The 21,849-nt window shown below is 34.5% G+C and overlaps 1 protein-coding gene across 3 annotated transcripts in view; it reads right to left on the bottom strand.

Annotated features, from left to right (window-relative positions):
* LOC126971758 (kinesin-like protein CG14535) overlaps nt 1-21,849 on the bottom strand; it is a 153,639-nt gene that overhangs the window by 4,145 nt on the left and 127,645 nt on the right. For all 3 annotated transcript variants that reach the window (XM_050818149.1, XM_050818150.1, XM_050818151.1), the window contains exons 4-7: nt 20,359-20,562; nt 8,159-8,252; nt 1,645-1,839; nt 420-635 (exon numbers count right to left, since the gene is read on the bottom strand). In XM_050818149.1, coding sequence (XP_050674106.1) covers nt 420-635; nt 1,645-1,839; nt 8,159-8,252; nt 20,359-20,562 — 709 coding nt within the window. The remainder of the gene's footprint in view (nt 1-419; nt 636-1,644; nt 1,840-8,158; nt 8,253-20,358; nt 20,563-21,849) is intronic.

Raw genomic sequence — 21,849 nt, 5'->3', positions numbered from 1 at the left:
TTAAATCAATTTAATTAAATATTTTTTTGCCGTTGATTAATAAGTTTTATTATTATGCACTTGAGGTACCTAAAATAAAAACTAGGCTGTAACAAGTTTCATGAAAATACTTTTGGAAAACAATTTGTAATCTTTAAAAAGATATCCCTAACTTCTAGTATTAATTATTTTTAATCAAAATTAATGTATGATGCGGAGGTCGAACCAACGACCTGTCGGGTTCCGTCTGAGCGCTTATATCAACTGACCCAACCGTTCGAGTGACGCATCGTTCGGCTTAGGCTGTAATAATAATATTTTTGTCGAAATTTTAATCAGCTACATAATGACCACAACACGATAATTCGCAGTAATCTATATGTTCCATATGTTACATGTTAGACATGATCATATTAATAATAAAAAGTTACTTTACTCACCAGCACCTTTACCACCCACGCTATATTGATAGACATGGAGTGTGTACAGCAGATGACTATCTTTTCCTTCCTCCCGTGCGCCGCGCGTTTGAAGCGCCGCGTCCAAGTAAAAAGCGGCTTTTTCAGCACTATGCACCCTCAGTTCCGATTGGTTCTGCAGCTGGTTTCCGAGTAGAGGATCATCGCGAAGGTATACTCCTGGCGACTGCTCAGTGTCTAGGGAACAAATTAAGAAGCTATTAATTTGTATAATATCTGAAGTGTAAAAAAGATGAATCACAGTAGAAAATACTATCGGCGCACCAATGTTGATGTGGTCATCACTGCAGATTTGGATTGATTATTCATAGATAGGATATATTATGGAAGAGCAGAACCGACTAGTGTATGTATATAGTGTACCTATATATCACAATAGATCACATTGGTCGCAGTGAAACAGGGCTGCACTGAACTGAACTGTACCAAAGCCACTTTACAAACCATATTGTATTCGTCATACAGGAGCATTTCCGGCCTATTAGCTAGGTGTACGCGCGTAGAATACAAAGACACATCAATTTTTTGTTCGAAATAATATTGGAAAGCCAGCAGTTTGAAATTTCTTGTTTCAGTACACAATACGATCTGGTTGTTTGGGATTTATCCTAACTATGGATTACAAGGAAGTTTTTTTTTAAACCCAACTGTTGAGCAGCCACCAACCGCCGTATTCTACAACTATATGACCTTCCATATAAAGGTTCTCCCAAATAGTTGGTGGAGATCGAAGTTTACCACCGGATAACCGGAAGATGTGTTTTGTAATTTAGTTAATTAGTTTTTAATTATTTTATTAAAATATTTTAACGAACTTTAATTTTAAGCGTGGAGCGAATGAGTGAACAAAGAATGACTTATAAAATATATAAGGCAAATGACCTCGTAGAACAATCGCCGACCAAATTTGGGACGTTTTGAAAAAAGGAAAGGTCCGAAGCACCCGCAACCGGCGAGCATGTATGAAAAGAGTAATGAATGTAGAAGAAGCGCGTGAGGTTTGTAAGGATAGAAGCAAGCGGCATTCTATTGTCTTTGCTTAACACTTCTTCACTTTCTTCTCTTCAATCACTCTATCTATAAAAAAACCGCATCAAAATCATTGGCGTAGTTTTAAAGATTTAAGTATACATAGGGACAGAGAAAGCGATTTTGTTTTATACTATGTAGTGATTTGTATACAAACCATTTTGATAAGACGCTAGTAGATCCCGTATCTGATTGGTGTTGGTGCAGAGCTCCACCGCTGAGACGCGAACCGAGAACCTCGTGCCACACTTGTGCCGCTGTTCTGCAATGCCACGGAACAACCACGAGATGGCACATGGCACAGCTCCCAACTCCGAAGCTTCAGGTCGCCCCAGCATTGTGTACGACTTGCCTGTGTATATAGAGTACCTTAGTATTATTTTAGAACATCAACGACCCATATAGCCCAGTGCTTAGTGGTTAGTCACCCTGCATACTGAGCTACTCCCGGGTTCGGATCGCGGTAGGTGCAAACACTTATATGATGAATATGGATGTTTGTATCCAAGTCATGGATGTTTATTTGTATTTATATATTATGTTAAAGTAAGTAAGATAATTGTGTAAAAGTTTATCAATATAAAAACTAATGTTGCGGCTTATAAAATGCTCACAGAATACCTTTATTTATTAATGGTGTATGTGGATGATGCATGTGTGATGATGTACTCAATAACTTTTGTATTAATTTACATTTACTTTTTTTGACTTACTCGCGTAAGACATTGACTATTTGACGTTTGAGTGTGTCTGCTGCATCATTTTACATTTTACATATTATATTGTAATTTGAAATGATTTGTAAATCGATGTACTTAAATACAAATATTGATACAAAAGAGTGGCAATGAGTTTCTTGCTACTTCTTCTCATTAGCTCAACTCTTAACGAAGTAGCGGTAGATTCAATAAGAAAGATTTTTTTTTGACATTCATAAGTGTCATTTCCGTGACCTACGTGAATAAACTGATTTTGATTTGATTTGATTTGATTTGCACATCATTACTGCCAGTCCAGTCTCCACCACTCGGTTTGCCAAGGACCGTCACGAACACATCATAAATTAAGTAAACTAACTAACCTTACTTCACATCTCATGTCTCAAGGTGACGAGCACAATTGTAGTGTGACTCAGACTTTTTGGGTTTTTCAAGAATCCTGAGTGGCACTGCATTGCAATGGGCTTATCAATAACCATCAGCTAAACGTCCTGCCCGTCATTTTTCATAAAAAAAACCCTATCGGCCGCAGTACTCACCTCATATATGTTGTAAAAGTAAATGTAAAAGTAAAATTAATATACTTTAGATTCACCAGTTTTGGAGTCTTTATTTATACGTTCCCTTAAAGGAACACCTACGGCCTTACAAATAAAATTGGCATAAAGTTATATCTAAGCATAAACCAAGAATATGTAAAATGTTTACAAATGGACATTTTGCTTACGAATGGTTTGTTCGGACGTGTAACGTTTCCCGCGTTATTTGCAAAGCAGCTTGTCTTTCGGAAAACTTCAGAATTATCATTGTATTGACAGTGTTGTCAACGATATTGTAAACATTTTGCATTTTCTTTGTTTGTCATCAGTTATAACTTTATACCAAGTTTATTTGTAAAGCCGCTAGTTTTCGACAGGAGAAACACAGCTACCTTTATCATCCTCGAATTAGCGCTTCACTTACTCGTGTGTTCTAGTTTGACGGCTTAAGGTGGCAGTAATAAAAACTCATTTTTTTTTTAGAATTTATTCTTTAACACCGCTTCAGAAATAAATGCATTCTGAGAGTAATTAAATGGCAGTGCCTATTTCAGACGTCATCTTTTAATCTCTGCCGGATAGCATAGTATGATTAAAGAGAGGGTAAATTATTGGCAAATGGCCCACTTAATGGCAAGATTTCACCAGTAAGAGGCTTCTTTGCACAGGATGCCGGGTAGATTATAAGTACCACAATGGTGCCTACTCGTATTTCTGCCATAAAGCAGTAATGTGTAAATATTAATGTGTTTTGGTCTGAAGAGCGCCGTAGCTCGTGAAATTACTGGGCAAATGAGACTTAAAATCTTATGTCTCAAGGTGACGAGCGCAATTGTGGTGTCGCTCAGAACTTTTGGAGTTTTCAAGAAAACTACGTGGCATCTCATTGGCAGAGCGTATATTGTATCATTAGCTGAACGTCCTGCTTGTCTTGTCCCTTATTCTCATAAAAAAAGATAAAACCAGTAATCCTACAATACCAATACCAGAGGTCAAAAGATGTATTACAAACATGTTGCCTTACAAAAATTCTTCTGCTAGTACGCTATCTATATATCGCAATGGCTTGATTTAAAGTTTTATAAATTTCAACAAAATTACATTTAATACAATATGGTAAGCGCATAGTTCAATTTAGACATATATTACCTAAGAGTACTTCAGTCTTTAAAGAACTGGGGTATTTTTAGTAGTTCTTGTTTCTGGAGTAGAAAATATATTCTGAATTAATGTTCAAAAATCCAATATATAAAATTCTCGTGTCGTGGTGTTTGTAGTTAAACTACTCCGAAACGGTTTTTCTTCTCGGATTCTCATAAAATTTTGTATGCATATTGGGTAGGTCTGAGAATCAGACAACATCTATTTTTCATCCCCCTAAATGTTAAGGGGAGACAACCCATTTTTTTTTTTATTTTTTAGATATATTATTTATTTTTATACGATACAACTTTAAAAAATACATACAACTTAAAATTTTCACCCGCCTACGATAAACACATATTTTTCTATCGCGGTTTTTATATTATTCTGATACAACCACAGATCCGCAATAGGGTTGCGAGATGGCAATGGATTTTTTTATTTATTACTTTATATGGCAATACAACGTTTGCTCGGTCAGCTAGTATCTTAATATTATTACATAAATCCAGTGTGTTGATGTTTGTTTCCAGTAGTACACTGGAAAAACCTAAACTAATGAGCGGATTTTAGTGGGGATTACTTAATGGAGTGCAGATTTATCTATCTTCAGAGATAGGGTAAATTTTAATTCGATTTAGGACCCATAATTATTTTTTATTTACAATATTTGTTTTGTATAGACATGTTTTCTATGAGAGAATTTATTGGCGTCCGGTTTGACAGTTCTGTAAATAATTACATTAAAACAACATGGAGCATATTTTACAAAATAATTCTTGATGTTATGAAATATTATTGTCAAATTAATAAAAAAACAGTATTTTATTTATTATGTACAGAACAACGTCTGTCGGGTCAGATAATATTTACTATAAAATTCATACTCATTTCAGATACAAGCAATTATTAATAAGTCTGAAATAGCCGAGATATATCTTTAAACAGATTTACAAGTGGGAGGCATTTTCTTGTTATGGAACAGAAATGTGCAAACATTATTGTGTTTCGGTATTACGGGGCTGTAGCTATTGAAATTACTGGTCTGATAACATCTTATAAATCAAAATGGACACGATCAGAATATTGGGTACAATCAAGAATCCAAAGCGGCACTGCATTGTAATGGACAGGGCGTTATCCGGTGGAACTCTTGCTGTCTCATCACTGTTTTTCATAAAAATTAACATTCAACTAATGCAAAATTAAATGCACGAGATGTCAGGAAATTATTTGGACAAAGCCACAACCCCAATACATTAGAATCTAATATGTCTTTTTAAATAGATTTCTTTTGTTATTAATACTCACTAAAAAGCCTTTACGGTCTAAGGTAATCAGATTATTCTAATAACTAATGCGAAACGAAATACAAGAGATGTCAGAAAATTTATTTGGACAAGGCCACAAAACCACAACCACATTAGTGTCTAACATGTCTTTTTAAGCAGATTTTTTGGTTATTCATACTCACTTAAAACCCTTAACGGTCTAAGATAATCAGGTAATGCGTAATAAATGAGACAGATGGCTTACATTTTGAGAAGGCGTTATAAAAATGCCTTCTCTAATATGTATCTTAGTATGATATCATTATTTGTACAGTTGCTTCAAACTTTGATATAATTAAGCGAGGTTGAAATTATTCAGTCGTCTGAATCGACAATCCCCAAAATAAGTAAGATGAGGGAAGGGGTACAACACATCTAGCAGCGAAGCCATTACAGCGACTTTTTTTTTATTGACACATTTTTACACAATATATCTTGGCCCAAACTAGGCATATAAATAAGGCATAGATATCCTTAATACATACATGTTAAATACATATAAACATTAATGACTCGGAAATAAACATCCATAATATTATAAATGTTTGCACCTACATGGATTCGAACCTGGGGTCTCGTTACTAACCACTGCGCTATATCGTCTTCAAATTATATTATAATATTGTTTTTTTTGTCAAACTTTTTATTATGTGAATAATATTATAAAGTTACCTTATTATTGTTCTAAATTTGATTAAATACGAATTAAATACTAATATAAAATATTATATATGATTCTAACTCTTAGACACAATTTACAAAAACATATATTTACTATAAACATTTACATTACTACAAAAACAATATACATAAATTATTAACATTGAAATTCCGTTAAACAAATAAGAGATTTTAACTATAATTATTGTTCTTTGGAACTGAGAGGCAAATTGGACAAACAAATATATAATGACTATCAAAGAAATGAAAATCAAAAGATAATGTACCTACCATCAAATTGTGAACCAAAAAATCTTCTTTAAATAAATAAAACAAACAAATTGAAATTGACTTTTATATTACTTAGCTTATTGTCAGCAAATAAAGCAGCTATTTCGAAATAAAAAAAATTGTGACCTACTAACTAAAGAAAAAGTAGTTCTCAAACATTAATTTGAAGTTGGTGGTGTTATTACTTGAGACAAATATGTTTCGTATTAATATTACATATTATAAGTAGTGATAATCATAATTTATATACATAATTTAATAAACAGTTGATATTTTACACTTTAAACTACCTAATATAGCAAAAATTTAAGATTATCAAGTCCACCTCCAATATTGTATCCTCAATAACTCATAACTCTGATAATTTACCATTTTTAATTTTTTTAAAATGTTTGTAATTAAATCAATGTAAAAACTATTGTAAGATGTATCGAGTCCCTAACTAAAGCCTCAGAAACTCAACCACACGCCGCACAAGTTCCATCTGTGAGGCTTTCATTCAATTTGCATTTAAAACCTTAATCCTTAACGTGGGCCGAGTCTTACCGTGTTGGGAAGTATCTTGTTTAGTATCTCAAATATTAATAATTATAGCTTAAGAGCTAAGTAAATATTAATGTATTACTTATTGAATTACAAAATATGTTGGTTTAATGGTTTGACTAATTTGATAAAAATCTAATAATATTTATTATCTAATAATATTTGATTTTTAAATTTGAAAAGGGTTTTAAATTTAATCCACGGATAAACGTCGGAGAATCTGTTGTATATACAGATCTTATTATATTTACATTCGATGACTAATAATTCTATTGAACTAAGAATAATGTTACAAATTTGTACAATATTTATACATCTTTTAATAAATGTTTAATCTTCTTTGGTTTCTATTGTAAGTAACTCATTCAGAATAATTTATGCATTTTCAATTTAAACAAATAGTGAATAGCATTATTATATGTTTTTATAAAATACTTATATTTCGCAAATACACACCGCAAGGTATATATGTGCATTTAGGTTCCATTCCCGGCTTTGCTATTATGTGGGAATCTAAATGTTTGTTGGAAGAATTTATAAAGATTTTTCTTACTAAAACAAAATGTAACTACGTAAGAATCTTGGGCTCTCTTTAAGAATCACTGCTTAGAAGTCTGTGATAACTAATTTAGTTCCATCCTACAGATAAGTCCCTATTTATAAAACTTTCAATCAGAAACGTGCGGTTTTCCCATTTCGATGCAAATTCCTGCACTCCACGGAACTTCCCCCCCAGTGGTCTAATAAATAGTGGAAGTACTTCCCAAACTGAATATTTAAACTTGTACCTAATTTAGAACTTGCCAACTTTTGCACTAAAGATTGTGCAAGTTAAAATCAAGATTTAAAACTTACAAGCGCAAATTTCGAGGTAATTCTGTAATGCGTAATGTAGTTTAAAGTTTCCGAGTCTTAACAAATAAACTTTCAAAGTTATCTCCACTAACAGAGGGCTACCGTGACATTTTTTTTTAATATCTCGGATATATCTCTTTATTTCTTAAACTTAACTAGTATTTTGTAGATTCGTTTCTATTATGCCTTTACCGGAGTAACTAGCTGCTGCAATAATATCTCGATCTCGATCTGTATCTCGTTTGATAAAATTATGTAGCTTATACGTTGTCCCGACCTTGTTAAGTCATGCAAAATTTGAATTCATTCAAATACAGAAGTTTTTGTATTTTGCCTGGATATACAAGCAGACTAAAATTCTATCATTCTATATTCTATCGATATTTTTCTGTAGAACAATCCGCAAGTATTATTGAAAAAACAAAAACTATAAAATGTTAAGTTTTTACTCTGTTACGATTTTATTATGTGTATAGTTTGGTCTAGTGTGTGATTGATAGTCTTAGAGAAAATGTTTTTTATTTGCACCCTAAGTTTTTTCTATGGTAGGCAGTACCTACTTATAAATATAATATCAAAATAAATATTACCTAGTCCTGCATGTCCGAAGCAGAAGAGACAACCGTCAGTTCCGTTAACGACTGCATTGATGACGTCAGTCAGGGCACTTGAACATATTTCAGTCTGAAACAATAACATATCTTTAACAAGCGATTCATTCAAACAAAAACAAAAGAATGTATCTATAAATCCGATGAAGTATATCCAGAATACTGGCAGTATTTCCGCGCTACCTTGGATAGCTTGGATTTCCAGAAGCTTTATTGAGACGCGTAGATAGTACTTTGTACATTCTCCCCGTGTAAGGTCCCATGGGCCAAGTGTCTTGACACCAAACGGCACACAGATATAGGACTCACTGACATCGACATATTTGCATTGTTTTCTGTCTTCGGTAGTCAAAGTAGCAGCCCCAGTACCAACTGAAGTAGCTTAGTCATGAGAAGGAGCCAGAGTGTTGACGCAAGTGTGGTCGCACGGTGGTATTAGAAAAGCTAAAACAATATTTATAGCTCCAACATTTTCCCACTAATGCATAAAATTTTCGTGTCCCGGTGTTTGTAACAGAACTCCTCCAAACGGTTTGTATGGAATTTTGTGTGCATATCGGGATGAGAATCGTCCAACATCTATTTTTCATACCCTTAAATGATAAAAGTGACCTCTAAATATAATTTATTTCTTAACAATTTTTTTAATTTTTAATTTTAATATGATTTAACATTGAAAAAAAATAATACTTTAAATGTTCGCCCTTCTACGATCTACAATTTTCTATCACGATTTTTATATTTTTCTGTTCCATTCACAGAACCTCAATAGGTTAGTAAGATGGCAATCGAATACAATAATTGTAGTTCGATATATTTGGTAGGGCTGAGAATCGGTTGCATCAATTTTTTACACCCCCCAAAAATTTTAATTTTTTTTTTAATTACTTTATATGGCAATACAACGTTTGCTGGATTAGTTATAATTATAATAATAGAAGCATAATTTAAACCATAAAACAAAGGTCAAAAGGTCAACAGCCCGTAACGTTGACTATATTGAAGTAGAAAAATACGATAAAACATAATTTTTTTTTCGTAAATTATCGATATTTGAAAATATTAATTAAGTCAAGTTAAAATATTAATAGCGCAATTACAAACTAAACCGAAAAAAAAAGAATCACGAAGTGAGTAATTAATTAAAAATAAATGTAAAAAAGTGAGTAATTCATATAAATAGTATTACGCACTAATTGACCAAACAATTTATCATTTGTATACGTTTATTTGATAAAATATAAAATAAAACAAAAATCTTAAAGTACACAAATATCTGTTAAAATAAACTTTATAATATGAGAAGGAATACGTCGAAATCATTTGAAAATGATAATATGTAAATGCATTTGTTAATAATGTGGTTTGGTTCGATTATTCCGGCCCTAAGCAGGTCGGATTATCGTGTGTAAGTGTGACAAATTCCATTTGTCGCCACCCCCATTAATTTGATTAACACTAATAACATCACATAATGGATGGTATCGACGCCTGAGAGTGACTAACATTGCACATAATGATAGTTTATCTACATCCACGCTTTAAATCCTCTATTAAAGATTATAAGATGTTTAGCTTATTGCCAACATTAAAATACCCAATGTCATAATAACCATTACATCATCCAAACGAGTGTTGTAATGAAATTCAGTACAACATTACATCATCCGTTTTCATAATAACACTCCATTGGTTGGTATTATGGTTACTAGGACTGACTTTTTTAATGTTAGCAGTGACCTAACTGTTTCAGAATCTTTTATAGAGGATTCATATTATGGGTGTAGATAAAGACTTGTATGCAACTGTTGATAATTAGGTATTAAAACACTCATGTTAACTACACTGGCCTGCAAAAGTAAGTATCACACTTTTCAAATTAAATTTTTTTGTAGAGATTTAAGATTAAAAACGTTTTTTTGCAAATTTTATAGGCTTTAATTCTTAGAAACTAAAATTATACATTAGTAACATTTTTAACTTAAAAAAGATAAAACAATGAAAATAGAACAATGAATTTAGTGTAATAAAATTCAATTGAAATGTTTTACATGTTATTTAATTTTTAATAACTGGTATTGCCTCCTCGAGCTCTGATTACAGCTTCGAGCCGGTTTGGCATACTGAACACTAGGTTTCGGAGCCGATGTTGGGAATATTCTACCATTCTTCTACCAGGGCCTGCTTTAGTGCCCTGAGGGTAGTAGGTGGTGGTCTGCGATTTCTGACTAGCCTCCCAAGCTCATCCCAGGCGTGTTCAATCGGGTTGAGATCAGGACTTCTTGATGGCCAAGCCTTCACGCTGATACCGACCTCCTGAATATACTCTTGTACGATATGAGCCGTGTGTGGCCGGGCATTATCATGCATCAGCATCGATCCATCACCCATATTTGCTAAATACGGCCCTGCATACTCATTGAGAATCTCTTGAGCATATCTTTGCCCAGTGAGAGTGCCATTTTCTATGGCTACTAGCTCTGTGCGACCTTCTGAAGATACGCCAGCCCATACATGTACACTGCCTCCACCGTATTGGACTCTTTCTGAGATGCAGGCTTGAAGGTATCGCTCACCAGGTCGCCTGTAAACACTTCGCTTTCCATCAGAAGTGTAAAGGGAGATTCGAGACTCATCTGCAAACAAAATTCTTGACCATTCTTCTTCATCCCACTGCATGTGTTCACGGGCGTATCGCAGTCTCGCTACTCGATGCTGTCTCTCGAGTTTTGGGCCACTCGCTGGTCTTCGGGGTTTCAAATTTGCTTCAGCAAGTCTACTTCTCACTGTACTGTCACTAATGTAGTCCCTCCGGGTCTGAAGTAGCTGTTGCAGGACTTAAACTGCATTTTGGTGGCGATTTCTTAACACAGTGGAAATTATATAACGATCTTCTCGGGCACTGGTACACCTGGGTCTGCCATTACAAGGTCTCCTCAGATGGTGTCCAGTCTCTTCGTATCTTCGCTTTACCTTCTGGACCGTTCGTACCGTCACACCCACCATTCTTGCAGTGCGACGCATACTGATGCCTAGTTCCAGAAAAGCACATTCTTCAACTGAAAGAGGCATGATAAATAAATTTTTAAAACAAGACCCATCGATTTTGAAAAAAATTTAAATCAGAAAGAAAAATGTGAATGGTAAAATTGTAATTCGGAAACGTCCACTTTGAAAAAGGAATGGTTTTGTTTTTGAACTTTTTTTTCAGCCAATTCTTTAAGAAGGTTACCGACTGTAAAGTTTTTATGTACAAAATTAAATTCTCTTTGGAGTCCTTTTTATTTCGAAAGTGTATCTTGTGAACTTAAAACGATATCCCAATTTTAAAAGTGTGATACTTACTTTTGAAGGCCAGTGTATTATCAAACCCACGTTCGTATTTTAATACCCCCTATTACACAATAGTTGCATAAATAACTATTACTATGTCTCTAATTAAATATAACACAACTATTAACCTGCTTCAACTTCGCTATGAATGAATGAAATGAAATATTATATCTATATTGCATATAACAAGCAACAGGCGGCTTTATTGCTTAAAAAAATTTTAACAAAAAAACAACCGACTTCAAAAACACTTTTCCAAAACAAAAGATATAATATGCACTAAAAAGTATAAAAATAATTGCGTATTCTTATACAATTTTAATTCTAGTAACGATTATTATTGTTATCAAAATTGGTTGGCGCGATATTGAGTTACTCGTAAATTTGTCGCGCACATACTTATAGCAAATCTAAGACTTTTATGGTTTACTCATGGTTACCATGATCTGGACCAAATTTGCAATGAGACCACACGTGAAGCACCAGCTTCCAAATAAAAAGAATTATCAAAATCTGTTCACACGGTCAAAAGTGCTGAGGTTACAAACATAAAAAAAATACCGACGAATTGAGAACCTCCTCATTTTTGAAGTCGGTTGAAAAGCCATTTCTTCCAGGCAACCTGTACTGGCTAAACTGAAATAGTTTTAGTTGATATGATAACAGTAGGTGGTGCTATCGATATACATATAATTTAAACAAAAACATATATTAAATAATAACAAGAAAAAGAGTGATAAATTTATCACAGTGATAAAATAATAATTAAGGAGTATTATTTTGAAAGATTGGAGAGTTTGAGGATTTCTCATTTCAGTGGGAAGAGAATACCATAGGTTAATAGCTTGCACAGTAAATAAGTTGATAAAGAAAGAAGTTTTATGAACAGGTGTACAAAGTAAGAGATTACGAACAGACCGAAGATATAGTTGCTGAGAACTCAATGATGACAATTTTTCCTTTATATATAGATAGATATATAAGAGGTTTAGGATTTAATAGAACACGATAGAGGCGTATATAGAGACGTCTCCCTTAGTTGACTTGAACCGACTATACTTTAATGTGCGTTACACAGCCAAGCGTGACGAAATAAAGTTCTCAGCACCTTAACAACTTTTACTTCAAAAATACAAACGTATTGATAACGTCCTGTTTTTTAAGGTTGGTTGTTTTGTAACTCATCTAATTTTTTTTTATGAAAATAAGGGACGTGACGAGCAGGACGTTCAGCTGGTGGCAATTGATACGCCTTGCCTAATGGGCAGTAAATTTTCTGTAAGTAATGCAAGCTGTAATTATTTGACTATGAAAAATAAGGGGCTGATTATAGTATAAGTATTTTTACGACTTTCAAGAAGACGTTCTGCTTATGGTAATTGATACGCCCAGCCCATTACAAATTGCACTTCCGCTCAGGATTCTTGAGAAACCCAAAAATTCTGAGCGGCACTACAATTGCGCTCGTCACCTTGAGACATAAGATGTTAAGTCTTATTTGCCCAGTAATTTCACTAGCTACGGCGCCCTTCAGACCGAAACACAGTAATGTTTACACATTACTGCTTGACGGCAGAAATAGACGCCGTTGTGGTACCCATACTCTAGCCGGCTTCCTGTGCAAAGGAGTCTCCCACTGGTAAATGCACATAATAAATGATATTGAAAACGAACATAAAATTATATTACGCTTCAATGGTATTCTACTAACCAATAATTGCATTATGCATTATAATACTTGATACTGGCTTTGTATTAAGCGATATTTCATTACAAGGAATATGCCAAGTCCATAGACTGGCCTAAGCCCTTAAGCTGCCTGCCCGGACCCTAATATACGGGCACTCACCATAACATATTTATGTCAGTCTCGCAACTGACAGAACATAAAATCATCTGCTAGATACGATGCTGTATGCTTGATTTATAGTTACATATTTTTTTTGCTTAGATTTTATATACGTTTAGATAGTCTCTTGTTCTTAGAAAACCGATAAAAAAAGGCCAGGAATATTGGTTTGGTGTGCGTGACAAGCTACGTTGCTCAAAATAAAGGTAAAAAATAGTTCTAAACTCAATTTTTGACGTTTCCACACCTGTGATAGCCTATCTAGTCGTATGATCCAAGTTTTTATGTTTCAATTATTTTGAAAGGTTATTACAATTATTTGGAAACCATAAGTGAGCGTTTTAGTAACTTATGTTAATAAATAAAATATACTATTTAGAGCATGATTTTTCATTAAAATTAAATTGTTTATTAATACCGCTGGCCGATCAAGTGAAACATTGTGATTAAAAATCTTTTTATAATTTTATAATCAATATTAAATTCAGTAATAACACGCGATCATTTAAGAGAATATTATTTTTATAAATAAGTCTAGGCTCTTAGTTCCAGTCAGTTATTTTAATAAGGATTACTTCATGGAGTGCAGATATTCCAACTTGAGAGATAGGATAGGTTTTATTTCGATTTGGGACACATAATTACTTCTATTTACAATGTTTGTTTAGTATGGACGTATTTTCTATAAGACAATTTATAGACGCACGGTTAGACAATTCTGCTGTGAAACAATCCCATTAAAACAACAGAGGACCTACCATCAACAACGACAAAAGAAGCGATGCGAATCCGATGCAGTTTAGTTTAGGTACCTAAACTGAATCACTAAAATTCGTACCATGAAGTGCCTTTACTGAATGGCGTTTGGATCGCTTATGAAGAATGAACGAAATAAAATTGCGTTTCGAAACCTAAAATGATATGATTTTAGCGGTTTTTTTGCGTAGAAAATACTAAAAATACATTTTAAAATTGCACAATTACGTCAAATTATAAACCATTAAGCCCTTTTTTATACTTATTAAATAATAGTAATATAAATAAATATAGTTCTTTGAATAACAAATTAAATGTTTGGTTATGTGTTTTCGTAAAAATAACGAGTTATGAACGCACCATGTTTGATTTGACAGGACCACAGAGTACATTTTTTTTAATTCGTTCTTGCGAAGAGGCTATAGCCCGGGCCCTTACTGCCTCGTCTTTAGTATTTTAATTTTTGGTATTTATTTTCACTATTTTGTTTTACACTACACCACTTTCCTCTAAGGAAGTAGCAACTTTTTTCGAACCGGCCACTTTGACAAATAAGCTATCCAGTTTAGGTTGAAATAACACCTCATGGTACGAATGAATGAACAAACTAAATCAGTTTGCGATATTAGGTGATATCATTTTTGACATTCAATTGAGATCATTGCGATTTAATCAGTTGATTTGACGTTAACCTAAATTAGAGAGCTCCAATCACGTCATGGTACGAAATAGCGTAGCAGTTACTTTTAGGTTGTCAATTGAATCGCAATAAGAGTTCATGGTAGGCCCGCAGGGAGCATATTTTACGAAATATTTTTGATGCTATGAAATATTATTGACAAATTCATAAAAAACAGTATTTTACTTATTATGTACAGAACAACGTCTGTCGGAATAACTAGTCTTATTAATAAGAATATAACCCTATGTAACCAACATCGAGTGCTAACACTATAATATTGCATTATATAAATTATTTTACCCAGTGGGAGACTCCTTTGCACAGGATGCCGGCTAGATTATAGGTACCACAACGACGCCTATCTCTGCCGTGAAGCAGTAATGTGTAAACATTACTGTGTTTCGGTCTGAAGGGTGCCGTTATTAGTGAAATTACTGGACAAATGCGATCTTATGTCTCAAGGTGACGAGCGCAATTATAGTCGCACAGAATTTTTGGGTTTTTCAAATCCTGATAGGCACTGCATTGTAACAGGGCGTATCAATAACCATCAGCAAAAGGTCCTACTCGTCTCGTCCCTTATTATCATAAAAATATCCTTATGTATAATATATAAACGTAAAAGAGCAAACAATAACAGTAAGTTGGAACGTTGTTCGAGAACTATTTCGTGTAGTAGGCCGTTATCGAATACAACATTTTAGAAATTCAAACATGAAATATCTCACGAGAATTTTCCTGCTGAAATTCGTATAAAGTTTGCGACAGAATCGCTATCATTGCGAATCAATTTAAAAATATTCGCATGGAATTTTCAGTACGGCATGCTATGAATTCTTCGAGAGAAGCTAGCTCATTTTGAAATTTTTTGCGTAGTTATCCTGCTAAAAGTTTTCACTCATGTAAATGTTTTTTCAATATACTTACTCCATGAACTAATCTGTGTTCTGACCAGGTACACAGAATAAGAAGGGACTTCAAGATAATACTTTAATAATAAGTACAATAAGATAAAAGCAAGTGCCAACGCAGCTTTTATCTCAAGGTGACCCGCTCAGGAATGTAATGGGCAGGGCGTTACAACTACCATCAGCTGAACTCCTGCTGATCTTGTTCCGTATTGTAAAAAAAAAGGTTTATAGTGCGGTCAGAGCTAGGTGCCATAGCAGGAGCGTGACGTAGTTGTGTCGTTAACATATATCGACCGGTCACGCAGGTCGGTTTTTTGGCCAATAATGTTAATTAACGATTCTAGAATATTGCAAACATTTTTTTTATGAAAATAAGGGATGAGCGTTCAGCTGAAGGTAATTGATACGCCCAGCCCATTACAATGCAGTGCCGCTCAGAATTCTTCAAAAATCCAAAAATTCTGAGCGGCACTACAATTGCGCTTGTCACCCTGAGACATATGATATTAAGTCTCATTTGCCCAGTAATTTCACTAGCTACGGCGCCCTTCAGACTGAAACACAATAATGCTTACACATTACTGCTTAAAGGCAGAAATAGGCGCCGTTGTGGCCGTGGTACCCATAATCTAGCCGGTATCCTGTGCAAAGGAGCCTCCCACTGATTGAAGACGAATCTTAGCGGAACATACACTCGAGAAGGCGCACAGCATTTGAATAATAATGGATTTCCGTAAAATAACGCCTTATTCAATAAATTAGAAGTGTTTTATGATTGAGAAGGTCCCTTATACCTAATTATTAGCCACCGATCTATTTCATCAAGAGGCGTATACATTATTCTCATGAAGTATAACGAATATATATAGAAGTATATACCAGTGCGAGGCTCCTATGCACATGATGCCGCGAAGCCGTAATGTGTAAGCATCACTGTGTTTCGGTCTGAAGGGCGCCGTAGCTAGTGAAATTACTGGGCAAATGAGACTGAACATATTGTCTCAAGGTGACGAGCGCAATTCTAGTGCCGCTCAGAAGTTTTGGTTTTTCGAGAATTCTAAGCGGCACTGCATTGTAATGGGCAGGGCGTACCAATTGCCATCAGCTGAACGTCCTGCTCGTCTCGTCCCTTATTATCATAAAAAAAAGAATAATCAATTGAATAAATACAGTATGTCTCGTATTCGTGCTGCGTAGATACTGCGTGATATATTAGCACTGGTTTTGGCGCGGTATACCGTGCCACCATTAATATGCCATAATCTGTATAATCCATGCTCGGTGTATTAGCCACTTAGTGTAGCTTAATTTGTAGCTGTTGTAATTACTAATTCCGATTCGGTTTGTTTATTGGCTGGTTTTACAATGGTTTTGGGATTTAGCCAAAATACATTTGGTATAAAAATTAAATTTCAAAATATATGAGGTTAGATTATGTTTTGTTGTTGATAATTTAAATCGCGTACCTTATCGCGTAGTTAATGATTAATGTTATTTCTGAGACATGGATGTTTTTATATGTATTTAAGTATGTTTTTACTACGCTATTCTTAATACGCATTTGGAGCTAGCCAACAATATGTTTAGATTAAATTTTATCCATTTAGGTACAGTGTGTGCACTTATTAAAGTCAATTTTGATGCCATCGGTTCCAGAGTCTACCTTGTTTTGAGAAGAACCGGTAAGAAACTCAGCAATTTTATCCTCCCTTTACTGTTTTGTGTGAAGTGTGATCATTATTATTATTATTCAAGGAGACATGTAATATGTACGACTCAACTAACTACTATAAAATATCTATGACCTATTACGAAATTAAAAAGAATTGTTAAACGTTTGTGTGGTAAAGGTAAACTATAACATAAATGACTTTTTTTAATGATACTACAGATTGGAAATGGAGCGACCGCTCTTAGGCTATGTACAACTTTATATTGTAACCGTATTTCTATAAAAAAAAGAAGCCCGCTGAGTGTGTTGCGCCCGTTCTTCTCAGGTCTGAGGCATACCTTTTGGAATGGGTGGTAGTTTTTGACTTTCAATAAGATGTTAAATCTCATTTGCCCAGTAATTTCACTAGCCACTGCGCCCTTCAGACCGAAACACAGTACTGCTTCACGGCAGAAATAGGCGCCGTTGTGTGCCATAATCTAACCGGCATCCTGAGCAAAGAAGCATCCCACTGGTGCTGTAAAATGAATATAAAAAAAATGTATACTAGATACCGTATAAGTGTTGGGACAGCTACAAAGTTACAAAATGGCTCAAGCGGATGATCGGCGCTGGACAAGCATAATATGACGTGTGTCAGCATTTGACGAGCTTGTGCCTCTTTGCAGCTGATGTTTAATTTGTTTTATTTTATTATATACGTTATGTTTGATTTTAATATGAAATATTGTTCTATTTTATACTGAATGGTTTTTAAATGCAAATAAAATATATTATTATTATTATTATATTATTAAAAAATTGTGTGGTTTATTTCTTTATCTACACCAACATTAAAACACCCAATGTTCTAATAACCATTACATCATCTAAACGAGTGTTGTAATGTTGTACAGAATTTCATAACAACACTCGTATGTTTTTTTTTTCGATCCCTGCATGCGCAAAAGAGTTTCAACAGACAGCCACATTCTTATTGCTCGATGCGTGGTATCTGTATAATTTTTAAAAAAATAACATTTTCGTTTACGCGCGTTCCACACTACCAGAACGTCGCGCGCCGTAAAAAAAAGGTTATTCGAAGCCCCGCCATTTTTCTTCGATATTTTTATTGTTTTGTTTACTAAAAATGAGCGATTCATTTTAAACGCTGCAAAATAACATTATATTCGAGTTAATTTTAATTATAGCACTATACAAAATGTAAATTACTACTATAATAAATAATTGTTTCAATACTTAGTTTATATGTATATAATCAGTAATGAATGATATTAGGTTACTACTAGGACTGGTGTTTTAGTGTTAGCAGTATCTTTTAGTGTTTCAGAATCTTTTAGAGGATTCATGTTATGGATGTAGATAAAGTCTTGTATGCAACTGTTGATAATTAGGTATTATAAAAGTCATGTGATACTATTATCACACTCGGCTTCGCCACGTTTGATAAATCCACGTTCGTGTTTTAATACCCCTTATTACGCAAAAGTTGCATAAATAACTATAATTAGTCAGCAACAAATTTATAAATTAATTACAAACTGCAAATCTATTACGACGATTCAATGGTGGTGCTTCGAATTATATCTTAACAAAAGTAACTTAATTCTATTGTGAACAGTTTATTTCTTACATTATTCTATTGTACAATTAACAACACTTAGTAAGCCTTAAGAGTCTTAAGCCTTAAAGTCTTAAGGAGAAATGATGAAATTGTTTTGAATGAAAATTTTAATGAGCCTTCCCCAACGTTACCTAATTGAAAACGCTTTAGTATAAATGAGGGGCTTTATCAAATTGTGAAACAGTGTATATTTGTCGATTATTCCCTTTATTAAACTGTTTACTAGGCTAATAATTGCTAAAAAATAGGGCAAAGTATAAAAAAAATCTGTTTTTAAGATAAAATAACAGTATTTTAATCAATTCATATGAAATATTACACAAGACGTGACCTGGTATATATCGATATGAATACTAATTCAAAAAAGTACGTGTGTACTTATGTATGCACGCAAGAAGTTATACTTCTTTGGCGTAACAAAGCAAAAATCTGTAAAATTATTTATTCCTCCTGCTATTTTACGTTTTTAGAAAGAACAATACTGTTAAAATCTTGCAAAGATTTTGAAAGGCTTTGACAAATAATTAATAAATAATGAATACGGCTGTATGGGCTCGAACCCTTTGCCTGACCTAATGATGGACGAAGAAACCAAAAAAAATAGCGAATGTCGCAAACGTCAGAAAATTTAAAGACCTTGAAGATATTGCCTTACACTTGTTAATATTTTTAGCTTGACTGAAATATTTAACTATTTAAATTAGAAAAGTAGCAGTTGAAGAAATATAGTTTTTGAAAGAAGTCGGTATAGTATTTTTTAATTTTTCTTCCCTTAAAGCCTCGCCTAGCATCGGAATACTGGGTCTCGAAATTACCAGCAATTCCGTGGTCATCTGGAGGGCAAAGCCGAATTACTTCGAAGAAGCTGGGCGTGATAGATAGAGCATGGCAATACTTCAACCCAGCCCACATTCTAGCGCTCTATAAAGTGCTCCACATAAAGAGTATTGCTGTAATCTCTGGTCTGGCGCACCCCAGAATCTGCTCGACCGCGTACGGACTAGAGCTCTGCTCTGTGAACGGCTGGATCACTTGGCGTTGCGTAGAGACTTCTTCTGCCGCATTTATCACGGGGAGTGTTCCGAAGAGCTGTTTCACCTGATTCCTGCCGCCGTATTTCAACTTTTCACGACACGTCACAAATTAGGATAGCATCCCCACCATCTCGATGTGTGGCGGTCATCCACAGTGCGGTTTTCAAAAAGCTTTCTTCCACGTACTACAAAGCCGTGGAATTTGTTCCTTGTGGTGTTGCAAGCAAATGTGGGCAGATGTGATCACTTAACACCAGGTGATCCTTACGCTCGTTTATCCTTCTTTTTCATGAAAAGTAATTAGTGCATTATACTTACTTGTGGATCATCTTGTGAAAAAATGGCATCAAAGGCGTACATCTTGGGTGCAGCGACACCCAGCTTTCTGCCTTCTGGTGCCGTGGTTGCTGATACTGTTTCACAGAGGGTGACCTGCTTCTTGCGCTTGTCTAGGGAGAATGTCTGTGTGCCACTTGTGAATGGCCCTTCTCCTGATGCTCCAACTCGAAGCATTACTTTTACCTGAAACAATTTTATTATTTCATTTCGAGTTACAAACAAATATTATATACAGCATACATTTATAAGTTTCAACGAAAATAGTTTTTGCAACCGCAGAAGAGTTAAGTGAGTTTTGCCGGCCCTTACACCATTATGTATTAGTATTCATAACAACTCATATGGCCGAATGGTTAGTGACCCTGACTACTAAGCTAGACGTACCGACGTTCGAATCCCGGTAGGTGCAATCATTTATATGATGAATATGGATGTTTGTTGGTTAGTCATGTTTGTTTATATGTATTTATGCATGTTTAAGTAAGTATATTGTATTAAATATATCCATAGTACAGGCTATGCCTAGTTTAGGGGAAGATGATTTGTGTAAAAAAGTGTCAATTTTATTATTATTTAGTTTTAGTATTTTTTATTTCAATCTTGCCTTGGAATCGGGAGAATTACCCCAATACCAAAAAGCTCTGATAAATCGAAAGTTGAAGAGTACCATCCTACTGCAGTGTCGACTTCGCCCGCAAAGGTATTTGAAAGCATTATTCACAACTACACATACGTGCAAGTGGACAAATACATTTGTGCCGAACAGCTTGGTTTTAGACCGAAAAGATCTGTAGACACTAACTTCTTGTCACTAGTTGGTTTTATCTCTGACAAACTAGATCTAGGTTCTCAGGTTGACGTGCTCTACTTTGACTTCCAGAAAGCATTTGACAGGTTCAATAATGACACATTGTTACAAAAACTTAGCGCCATTGGCTTTGCACAGAGACTTCTCCAACTTATCGCAGACTTGCGTGACCGTCAACAATATGTCCGGCTTGGTCTGTTCGAATCCAATCATTACCACACGTGATCTGGGGTTATTCAGGGATCAATACTGGGGCCTATTCTGTTTCTCTTAATGATTAATGATCTTCCAGATGTGCTTGATAATTCTCGGTGTCTCCTTTATGCTGATGACCTTAAACTTTTCACAGAGATCAAATCTGATTCAGATTGCATGGCACTCCAAAATTATGTGTAAGCTGTGTCCCAGTAGAGCTTGAGGAACCGTATGGCATTTAATACGTCTAAATGCTATGCCATGATTTTCGGTTGAAAGTGGTGACCAATAGAGTCTGATAATAAAATTGGTGGTGATTCGATATGTCGACCAGAAACTATCAAAGACCTGGGTGTCACATTCGATCGAAAGTTTAATTTCCATGATCATATTACCACTCTGGCAAAACAATCCTATAGAATTTTAGGCTTTGTTTTGAGGAACTATGGGGATTTCATTTCAAAACC

Source organism: Leptidea sinapis, chromosome 24 (assembly GCF_905404315.1).
Source record: "Leptidea sinapis chromosome 24, ilLepSina1.1, whole genome shotgun sequence".
NCBI classification, from domain to species: Eukaryota; Metazoa; Arthropoda; class Insecta; order Lepidoptera; family Pieridae; genus Leptidea; species Leptidea sinapis.
This window is presented reverse-complemented; position numbering and strand designations above follow the sequence as displayed.